The sequence below is a fragment of the Ammodytes marinus genome (assembly GCF_949987685.1).
Source record: "Ammodytes marinus genome assembly, chromosome: 20".
NCBI classification, from domain to species: domain Eukaryota; kingdom Metazoa; phylum Chordata; class Actinopteri; order Uranoscopiformes; family Ammodytidae; genus Ammodytes; species Ammodytes marinus.
Genome location: NC_137224.1, coordinates 13,472,115 through 13,483,861, shown reverse-complemented (window position 1 = coordinate 13,483,861; position 11,747 = coordinate 13,472,115). Strand labels below are relative to the sequence as shown.

Genomic DNA, 11,747 nt, shown 5'->3' with positions numbered 1-11,747 from the left:
CTCGCGGGAATTTGCCGTCAAATAACGGAAGCGTCGTCACAATTTACTACAACTCATTCAGTATTTTACTGCAGATAATCGGCCCCTTGGTGGTTTTGTTTCGTTTAATGTGACTAATCAAAGGTGAGTGTGGCATTTATTTTTGGTGTTTTAATCAATGTGTGGCAGCTTAAGGGTAACATATAAAATAGGCGCTTTTCAAACATGCTTGTCTGTGTTTGTGCAGGGGGGTGTTGTGAGCTGTCTGCTGCTGTTATGAGTGCTCTTTTTACATGCGAGGACCCAGTCCCGTGGAGAGGGGTGCATGAGAAGTACTGGGATGTTGTGGAGGCCAAGACCAAAGGCAAGAAACCTGGAAAGCTGCTGAACCTCGAGAAGTGGTAAATCCCTTTCTCCTCATGGCAAAAGTTATAAAAGCACACTCAGGCTCACTGGATGAGTGAGAGTTGGAGAAACGGTGTGGCAACTCCATCTGCTGATAAAAAGGCCACATGATAAAGTCAAAAGATCTGAAAAAGCAAGTTGGAGGTCTAGACAGGATTGTTTTGTCAAATATTTTCACCTATTAGTGTTTACAGTTTTGTCTTTTATAATAATGAAGATATAGAAAAAAAGTCTGTCTATGGTTATCCCTGTATCTCAACACAACAAGATTAATGGTTACCGATCCACAAATGTTTGTCTCTGTGGGTCAGGTACCAAGAGGAGCTGCCCACACTCATTACAAGTCGAGCCTGACAAACACATCACTCTGTCAGAGCTAGTGAAACTGATGGAGTGGAAGCTCACTGTAAGTAGCGTCTAGACACTACAACACAGATAATATAACACTGCCTCGGACTGCCTCAGGTGAATGCTCTTGCAAACTTATAGTATAGCTGTTAAAGAAGACTCTGCTGTGTCCTTGAGTGTGTGCTTTGTCTGCAGAGAGGGAAGTTCAGGCCGAGACTGCAGCAGCTGGTGGCTTCCAACAGTGAGGACACAGTGGAGAAATGTTCCAGAAAGGCCTTCAGCCTTCTTCCTGATGTGCAGGCAGCAATCGCAGAGCTCAGCTCCCTGAAGGGAGTAGGCCCAGCCACTGCTTCAGGTAAGCAAGCACAGTGCTTCTATTCTGTTTCTAAAGTAGTTATCCAATAGCGAAAAGCTTTAGAATATCTATGAGAATCTCTCTCTTTAAGCACCAATTGATTGCCTTCTCAGTAAATACGCAGAGTTAAACCGTCCCTACACCGGTGGACTGAGTGTCAGGGTCTCCTTGCTCTCTGTTTGAATAGTTTGTATTCACTTGGTTGTACATTCACCTTTGTTTGGGGCTGACTGTCCATTTTGCTCCAGCTGTGTTGGCGGCGGGGGCTCCAGGACAGGCAGCATTCATGTCCGACGAAGCCATGGAGAGTGTACCGGGACTGAAGCCCATCCAGTACACAGCCAAGCACTACACTCTCTACCTGGACCGAATGGTAGAGAGAACTGAAGAACTAAACAAAGGTGAGATGATGACAGGGGTGCGAGGGTGGTAAGGAGCACATCAAGCACATCTTCATTTTCAAAAATTCGATCAATTTTAAATTTTAGTGATGCAGAAACTTTGTTACATGCTTTCAACTCCTCGCGACTTGATTATTGTAACAGCCTTTTTACCTGCCTGAACCAGAAAACACTCAAAAGGCTACAGACTGTTCAAAACTCAGCTGCCAGGCTTTTAACAAAATCTAGAAAATATGACCATATCACACCTGTTTTAGCGTCTTTAGATTGGCTGCCCGTTTGTTTTAGGATTGGTTTTAATATTTTATTGATTACTTTTAAGGCTTTACATGACTTGGCCCCAGCTTATATCTCAGACCTTTTAGTCCCCTATGTGCTTTCTCGTAGCCTGAGGTCCTCAGGCAGTAGCCTGCTGTTCCTCCCAGTGTCCAGGCTCATAACTAAAGGGGACAGCGCCTTCTCCATACGGGCACCCATGCTCTAAAACAGGGGTGGCCAACCCGCGGCTCGCGAGCCGCATGCGGCTCTTTGCCCAGCTTCGTGCGGCTCTTCAGTTCATATCAAATTATGTGATTATAATTTTTTTTTTTTTTTTTTTTATACTTTTTTTTTGTGTGGGCCTATGTGTGTGCATGTTCACAAACGTTTCATGCGGCTCTTACGTTCGTTTTACATGTTGTCTATTATTGAATTTTTTATTTTATTAATGTGTAGGCCCTATGTGTATGCCTGTTCGCAAATGTTTAATTGAGGACGCAACATAACGTTCGCAAACGTTTGGTGCGGACGCAACATAAAACTGCCCGCTCAGCTTGGAGGGAGGTTTTCCGTGAGTAAACTATTTGTGTCAAGTTCGCTCCAAAACAGAGTGGGAGAGTTCATATTTTTTGTTGAACGGTATGCCAAGCCATTCTGCCTTATATGCCAGGTGTCATTTGCGCATTTCAAGGCTTCAAATCTTCAGCGCCACTTCAGCTCTCTCCATGCTAAAAGTAAGTCCCACAAAGCAACATACATAGTAAGAGAAAAACGCTATTTTAAATTGTTATATTTTTGTTTGTGGACTTGGTTGAACTGAGAGTTTGTGTGTGAGGCAGTGCACACAATGTTCATTGTTGAAAATGACTGCCCTGTCGTCTTTAGTCCAGTCCTGTCATTATCACAGGGGCGGCCTTAACGATCTGGGGGCCCGTTTCAAGTCCTAGTGTAGGGCCCCCTGTTTTTTTTTTTTTTTTTTAATAAATAATGCTTGTGCATGCATGTGCAAGCTCCCCGCGAAAATAAAAACGCCCCCCCCCCCCCATAAAATCTTACTGGCCACCCCAGTGCCCCCCCCCCCCCCCCAGTTCAAATGTTATTTTTTATTTTAATTTTATTTTTTTTTATTAAATTTTTTTCCTGATATGTATCCTAGTTCAGAGATGATGTGTATTTTTTTTTTCTTAACTTTTTTTGATAGGTAGTTGCCAAGTTCATCACACAAACACTCCAATCCACTGATATGAGATCAGTTTGCAATTTTCAATTACTAAATTAATGGTAGGATTGTGGCCACTAGAACTGGTCTCTGGTCAGCAAAGGTCTTGAAAACAGCATAAGTGTGCTTGTGACATGCGTGCCACCCATGCATGTGTATAGGCACGTGTCCCAGCAAATTTTTGAAATCTGAATAAAAAAATTTAAGTTTGTAGTTAGCGAGTGTAACATGTTCTTAGCAAGGGCAGACTTTCATAAATAAAGGTTTATTTTTTTAGCAAGATATTTGGTCAAAAGCTAGTGGTCATCCGTCCCTCTGTCCAGTTGTTAGGCATCTGGCTGCTAGCAAGTTATGTTGTCTTGCTAATTTTACTATTCATCTGAGCTGAAATAAATATTGACTTTTTCCTTTATTATCTTTGCGAGAATGCACCAGAATGCTTAGATTACATGTTAAAAACACAAAAAAATCTTCTGGGGGGGGATGCCCCCAGACCCCCCTTCAGGGGTTTAGTTTTCTGACAAACATTACAATGGATACTAACATGATTTGGGCATTTGGGATTATAAATCATCTTTGAATTGGTTGTACAGCATATCACATGCTATTCATTCAGGGGTGCGATGGCCACCCCACACTAACTCTGTGGCCCACCTTGGCCACCCCCAGTCAAAATTTCCTGGAATCGCCATTGTGTGTACCCGTGTGTACGATGTGGCTCTTTGCAGTAACACAGTAAAAAATGTGGCTCTTTGTCTCTGACTGGTTGGCCACCCCTGCTCTAAAACGACCTGCCTGAGGATATTAGGTCGGCTGAGTCACTGCCCATTTTTAAATCTCTCCTCAAAACCCACTTTTAGAGCTTTTCTAGATTTTATTTGAGCCTGCCTTTTGTTTTTATTCCTGTCTTTTATCCTTTTGTTTTCATATGGCTCATTATTGTCTGTACATCACATGTATTTGATGCTCTTTGTTTTAATTGTGCTTTTATTTGTTCAGCACTTTGTAACTGTGTTTTGAAAAGTGCTATATAAATAAAGTTTATTATTATTATTATCTGCATCGGTCCACTTTGGTGACTGGGCCCTCCAATACAGAACACATAATGTTATTTTATGCTAATGCAAAATATAATATGAGCACTCAGAAGAGAATACATTTCTTTCAGTGTTCTGAGATCAGCAGGGATAGTTCTGCTCAGTGTTTCCAGGGTTGAAACAAGACATGGAGAAGCAGCGTTCAGTTTTTATGCATCACACATTTGAAACAGACTCACAGAATACCATTTTTATAAATCAAGGATTAAAACATGTGTTCTTTCTGTAACTTGTACGGCCGGTTTCACAGACAAGGCTTAAGCCTAGTCCGAGACTAAAATGGCTGTTGAGCTGGATTAATTCAAAGCCACTTGCACAGACTCAGTTTAAAATAGTCCTAGATTAAAGATATTCTGGATTAAACAAAGACAATTGCAAAATGGACGACTAGAGCTACTCTAGGTTTAAATTTGATCTTAAATTAATCCTCCAAAGAGGCAGGTTTAACTTCAGTTTAGTGGTGTTTGTGAGGGAGCATGGACTATTTGGAATATCTAAATGAAGACCAACTCCCACTGCAGAGGCCAGCCAGAAGAGTTCTTGTGGATAGGTCTTATCCAAAACATTTATTTGATGAACTTACATTTAAGACCCCTTTCAATATGGAAAATGCACTGGAAATAACAACTTTGCTTGAGCCTATTAGATGGATGCATTTAAATTGAAGATGTATTCAGCATAATAAAATGAGAGTCTAAAACAATTCTGTTTTCAAATGTGGTTGTTGTGATTTAAAATACTGACACACATGAATAACAAAATGACAAAACACAACATGAACACCTTTTATTCTACTTATATCTTCACTGTGATTAGTAATCACAATTGTCTCAGTACTGTATTTTGTTTGAATCATAGCTCTCTCTTCCAACTTCATGTCCAATTCCACTTGTAGAATTTTCATTTTCATGTCATGATATTCAGATATTGCATTTTCTGTTCATGGAAAACTCGGGCTAACTTTCATGCAACGTCATCTTTTTTGTCCTTTGTTGAAAAGTTGTGGCAAGCTCTTCTTTAAAGCGAGTTTCGGGTTTTTCCAGAGTCTATCAGTGCAGTTATCATTGTGAGGGAATTTTGGGTCTTTAGTTGTAATATTAATGGTAAAGATTAATAGTTCATATATGCCTATCTTGTGTGTCTGTCTCACAGACTCTAGGTCAGCCTTGGAGCCTGTTAGGAGACACTTAGGTCAGTTGTATAGATAAAGTCTCATCTCCTTCTGTTATGCTTCACTGTGTTCAGCTCTGAACCAAAACATTGGTACACTTGGTGCCCGAGCCGGGGAGGTGTTAGAGATAGCGCAAGGTTAATACACAGCTCTAAGCATGAGTCTGGCAGAATTGAAGTGCAAATCACAAGAGTTGCAGTCCGGTTCTCCTTGGCCAAGTCTGTAATAAGTATTGCTTCATAATTCATCAAAGTCTCCTGAAATATTCTTCCACCTGAGTTGACCTCCAACCTTAAAGCAGCTCCGAGTAACATTTAAATAGCTTTTAAACAGCCTCATGTTTCCTCTCATAATCATAAATTACCTTTAACAGCAAACGAGACCATCAGTGCAAAGAAAGACGTTTTTATATAGTTTTTATTACTGCGTTTGGTCTGGTCGCACACCCAGTCCGATTTTCGGTTCAAGCGTGCATGCTCTATGGTCACATATCCGTATTGGTCGCAGATTTCAGTGTGGCGCAGGAACGCGATTTGAGAAGGCTATCCCTCCAGGTGAGGGAAGGGGAGCGGGAGCCTTGTTTGAGACAGTTATTTGTCGTCATAATGACTGATAACAGGGCTGAACTATCAAAGAAAAATAAGAGAATTCAATGACGAAAAGCTAAAAGACAGAGTGATAGGCGGGCGGGAGGGTGTTGCCAAGCAACGTGTACACAATTTCACAGGAGTGAACAAGACTGCAGTGTTTACTCCTAAATGAATGAGCGGTAGCCTACTAAAACAAAGTTTACTTTGCCTCACCAGCATCATCAGATGACCATTATTCATCTGAAATAGTCATTATTTACAACAACATAAACACATTAGCTCATCGTGATCCATACTAACTGCCGTCTCTCGTTCATTCGCTTTGTGTGAGGACACAGAGTCTTTCAGCTCCGTGAGAGATGACACTGCATTGCAATCAGGTGTGTGTAGGACTGACTGGCATTAGTTGATGCTGTGTCACTAACCACTCTCACGGAGCTGGAACGAGTCCGGTGCCCTCACACTTTCAACACACGGACATGCACTATATTGCTTGCTTCCTGATCATTTGGATCTCGCACGCCCGGCACAAGCTAGAAAACAGCTTCACGACAGCTGGCGTCGTAAAAATACTACCGCTTTTGTCCAAAGGGGCCACCAACGTGCAATGTTACTCGTAGTGGCTTTAACAGAACTTCCTTCACAATCATTAAATATAATGTCAAAATTATAAATGAGAAAGATGTGAAATACTGTTAATAATGAAGATAACCTGAAGTTGGTGTATTGTTCTCTTAGTAACATTTGATTTGAATTTGTTGCAAATTGCTGCCCAACTATTTATTTGCTCAGTCCCAGCAGTATGGCTTTTAGATTCAATAACCGGATGGTTTCAAACTATTCTTCTTTAAGAGATTTTTTCAAATTCATTAACGTTTATTGACGGGATTTTTTTAGCCTCTGCCATTGTTTTTTCTCACAAGCAATGGTGTTTCTGCTCCACTCCGGGTTTTTATGATCACCGTTGGAACAGCAGCATGTGCTCATGGGCAGGTGTTTACAATCAGGCTTACTTACCTTACTCCAGGACTTCATAGTCTCAGACTAACTAAGCCAAATTTAAACCATATCCATGAAAGTGACTTAAACGTCCCAGTTTAACTAGTCCACATTCAGGCCTACTCTTGGCTTAATCTAGGCCCTGTCTGTGAAACCGGCCCGTAATGTCTTTCTCACCTTCATTTAAATTCAGCTTATTTTTAGCTTCTGTTTTATTACAGTTCCTATGAAAAGGTGAAACATTTCATGTCTTTTTTTGTTTTACAATATTAAATCAAAGGGGATTTTATGTGGCTTTATTGACATTTTTTTATTAATAAAAAAGATACTTCAGTTTAAATATATTTTTTATTTCAATTTAAATCACTTTGCAGAAATCCATTTTCACTTTGACACTTAAATGTTTTTTTCTGTCGATGTGCATAAAAAAAGCCACTCTAAATGTACTTTGTCTCTGATGACTGCCCCCCTCCAACCCTCTCATTCTCAGCGGATCCCCATCGGGACTGGACGCCCCACAGGCTGGAGCTGTGTTTGTGGGCGATGACTATAGCTGAACAGCAGCAGCTCCCACTTCTAAAGGATGTTGATGTGAAGAAGGCCAGGAAAACGGAGGGTAGGGGCTCCGACGCCGACCAGACCCCAGCAAAGAAGCTCAGAACTAGATGATAATTACAACCATGGCACAGTATATACATATTTTTTTAACATTACACTTGATTGCCATTTTTTGTATTTTTCCAAAATAAAAACATTTATATATTAAAGAAAGCATTTCTTTTTGTATTATGTAAAAAAAACTTCCAACCACATCTTCAAGATCTTGTTATCAGTCACTCAGCTAGCTTTAAGCTCAGATAGCTCAGTTTTTCTTTAGTTGGCTGAGTGAAATGGTGATCAGGGCTGCAACTAACCATCATTTTGATTATTAATCAATCTGCTAATTTCTTTCTTCAATTAATCAAAAGCCCAAGGTCACCAAAGGTCACGTCTTAAATTATGTATATTTTGTCCGACCCATATTTCCAAAATGTTCAGTTTACTATAGTAGAAGACTAAAACCTTTTCAGCTCAAAGATGACACACCCAAAAAAACAACAGTAGAATGTCGCCACAGTATTGTTCTTTATTTATATTGTTTCTAAATGAAAGCAAAATACAATGAACAGTACAAAATAAAATAAAATATATTCATATATATACAATATAAAATGGTTCCGTTCAGAACATTTAAAAAGTACAATAGATTGTGAAATAATTAATGAGGACTTTTGATATAAATTATCCATATGTAAATGTAAATTTAGTTTTCTCATGACTGAGAGAAAAATAGCTTCTGCTTCTTTTTTTGTAAACGCTGTTGTTGGTTCTACTTCTACCCCTCGTCTGGTCCGAGAGATTGAACCTCGTAAGCTTGGCACCATTTTTATTGATACAAGTAAGCAGCTAAAGAAAAATAAGAAATAAAATAGCAGCACAGCAATGAACTTTTTTCTTCTTCTTTGTCGACTCAGTTTTGAAGAAGTCACCTGTGATATTTGCATGACCTCGAGCGGTTTAAGGTAGTGTTAGTGAACATGAAAGGAATCTGAACCGGAGCTAGAAACTGTGAAAGTGAGACTTAAGTTACGTTTCTCTGCTAAAATCCAATAAAATAAAACCTTGTCTCTATGGACCAACGCTGAATACTGTGACAGACTAACTCTTTCATGCTTGTTTCCAGCTGTGGCTGACAAAAATCATAGTTCACTAATCCACACTGCTGACTTTTTTGTGTGTAATGGATGGCTGGATAAATTGTTGAACTATGACAATAGTTCTGTCTGCACGGTAGGTTATTCGTCTCCCAGACAATTTATTACGTTTGAATCTACCGGCTAATTCGAACAAATTTCAAATCAGACCCTATTTTAATGGTTAAATATCCAGTATAATTTGGAAACTGAGGCAAATCTTCTGTACTTTTATGGTGCCCTATAACTCCTGAACCAGCATTTCAGGTCTCTGCAGTAACACACCACTAGTGGTATATTTTATTACTGGTAAGGGTCCAATGACTGTTGCATCTCTAGAGCTACAGTAGTCAGCTTTATAGCAATACAAACTAAGAAAAGGCAATCTGGACTACTTGATAGTTCAACTTCAGTTGTTTGCACTGCAGCTTTTTTCTCTTGTGGATTTTTTGCATCATGTAGAATATACCATGTAGCTAAGAGCAAAGCTCTTCCCAGTGCTCGGTCTTGGACTCATATACTGTACTACATAACAAGGCATTGGGCGTAACAGCACAATGGATTGGCATAGGGAGGTTAAAAAAAGCATCAAAGAATGTTCATGGCAGTAGAGAATATGGCACACGTTTAACATGTCATAACTACACAAGTGCAAAAAAAAACAATGGCCCACCTATGATGAAATACAGGAACAGGTAACAAGAAGCTTTGCTGTGTTTTGGATCAGACAAGCACAGAAATGAACAGCATTCTGGGAGCAGTCACATTAACAGGGTCCGTATTTGAGTGAGACTCAAGTTGGCAATAACATTTTAGAAATCATTTTATACCGCAGTCAAGACTGTATGGAAACCAATCAAAGGTAACTATGCGGATTACCCAAAATGACAAATCACATTAATAATCTGCTCCTATTCAGCTCACACCATCCCTCACTGTGCCTTCCTCACACTGTTGAAAACAAATCTGTTGCTCAAAAGACGGCAATTTAATTAACATCATGCAGCCTGTCAGATCCACTTATTAAGAAGGAAGATATTCTGTCCTGTTTACGCTCTTAACGTTTTGGGGCTCTGGTGCAATAGAGCTGAAACTGGGGGTGTTGTGACACCAGCGACCAACACTTGCTGCTTTACAGCCATGCTGTATGTTGTTCCTGCCCAAAACCCTAAAACTGTCATGTGTCACCAGCCAGAGGATTTGAGTCAGGCCTCTGTCACTCGTCTCCTTGAGGAGATGCTGCGGAGTGCAGGAGTGATAGCTTTTCAGAGGGTGCTGTGGTTGACTTGGGTCCAGGAGATTTAAGTAATAAACTACTCCTGAACACCCCTTACACTCATTTTCGATCCTGTCGACGATGCTACTGTCAGCTTAAAAAGAGACTTTATACACTGTCTGTCAACTCAGTCGAGAATAGGCCTAGTTTCTTTTTACGAATTTAAGGCGCAACACAAATTCACAAGCCTTTGATTTTACTCCTGCATGTTCTTCCAGGAGGGGTAATATTCACAGTTAATGTGTTCTACAGAAAAAATAGCCATTTACTAGCTCTTTTTACAACCCTTGTGGGTTCCTATGAATTTTAAGTTAAAGATGCACATTAACCTCCTCTCTGGCATCCTCTTTATCTCCATTAGAGACTAACAGGGCAAGTGTGCATTATTCATCAATGTATCTGTGCTATCCCAAGCAATAATATTTCCAAGTACACACAAGAGTTTCTATCAAAGATCCATTACTGTCACTGTATTGGCTGATCTTCTCCTTTTTGATGCATTTGAAAATGGCTTATTCTGGCTATTTCATACAGATTCCCTCATTTAACACCGAGTCGTCCTGCTACTACTGACAGTTTCATGTGGGAGCAAATGCTGAGGACTGTATTTATGACCAAACTATAGAAATTGGCAAAGCCAGGCAGCCAGTGGACATTCAAATGAATTATTGATTGAAAGGCTTGAAAATGGAACATAGCATGAGTAAATGTAATTGCTATCCTCGCCTCGGGTTTTCCAAAAGCTTGAATCACTCGTCGGGAGATAGCATGCGACAGGAGCCCTGCCCATAATTCGTTATTTGCAGAAGAAGAACTGCGGTGTGGGTGTTGGCGTGCTGCCGGGGGAAGGTTACAAGAGATGTGGGCGCTTGCAAAAAACAAAGCCGTGTCGAATGCAAACAAGTTGGCGGAGTTGTACAGATGAATCTAGCTACGTGAACACATCTCAAATAGTCCATAGATTCACAGGTTAGGTGAATCACCTGTAAAAATATTCACAACGAAGAAATGCTTTGACCACACACACTGAAGCTACTGATCAGCAGGTGTCAAAACAACAAACACCCTTTTTATCCTCTGCTTTTGCCCTCTCAAATGAGTTCTTTCTATGGCTTATTTTGTAAAGCACTAAAAGATTTATAAAATCAAGTGAGCTTGAGTCTACAGCGGTAAACGAACAAACCAGGGGATTCTGCCTCATAGACTTGTTTTTTTAAGAGGATCAAAGCCGTACAGGAGTTATCAGAAGAACAATCATAGCATTCATTTTGCACCATTTGAAACTTTTTTCCCTTTGAAAGAGAAAAAAAAAATACAAATAAATATACTCTAGGTTATACAATATACACATCCACTATCAACTTAAAAAACAGGGGACAACTTAATAACACTTTTTTTTTCTTTATAGGTACATTCCTTTACAAAAGTATACAGTCCCTAAGAATGAGACACTGAGGTATAGACCGGGCCCGACAGGGAGACCCACAATGCCCTCTGGGACACGAAGGTCAGAGGTCAAGGTGATGACACATCCGTGCCCTCCCCAGTTCAGTCTGTCAGAGCGAAAACAGGCAGAGGCCAGTGTGTGTGTGTGTGTGTGTGTGTGTGTGTGTGTGTGTGTGTGTGTGTGCAGTATTCTCTTCAGTTTTGTCCACTTTGACCCACAGAATCAGGTGGTGGCTGCTGACAAAGAAGGGTTTGTGTGTGTGTGTGCGTGCGTGCGCGTCTGTGTCCTTGTCTCGCTGTTAGCCACAGAGCATGATATGGCATATTTTACACGGTGCGCCTAGCAAGTTGGTGGTTTAGGGTTTTGACACTGTGTCACTCGCTAAAGTGATGACTGTCCAGGGAACAGTAGCTGTCAATTTTTTTTTCTCCTAAACCTTTTTTCTTTTTTCCGTTTCCATCACGTGGCC

At 40.4% G+C, this 11,747-nt stretch overlaps 1 protein-coding gene across 1 annotated transcript; it reads left to right on the top strand.

The window, feature by feature from the left end:
* The first annotated feature begins 37 nt into the window (after window positions 1-37).
* On the top strand, window positions 38-7,516 carry LOC307266506 (uncharacterized protein). Its single transcript, XM_080048544.1, has 7 exons — window positions 38-124; window positions 229-380; window positions 487-521; window positions 696-790; window positions 928-1,087; window positions 1,336-1,488; window positions 7,313-7,516. The coding sequence occupies exons 2-7, from the start codon at window positions 256-258 to the stop codon at window positions 7,489-7,491; spliced, it is 747 nt and encodes a 248-aa protein (XP_079904670.1). The 5' UTR covers window positions 38-124; window positions 229-255; the 3' UTR covers window positions 7,492-7,516.
* The last annotated feature ends 4,231 nt before the right edge of the window (window positions 7,517-11,747 follow it).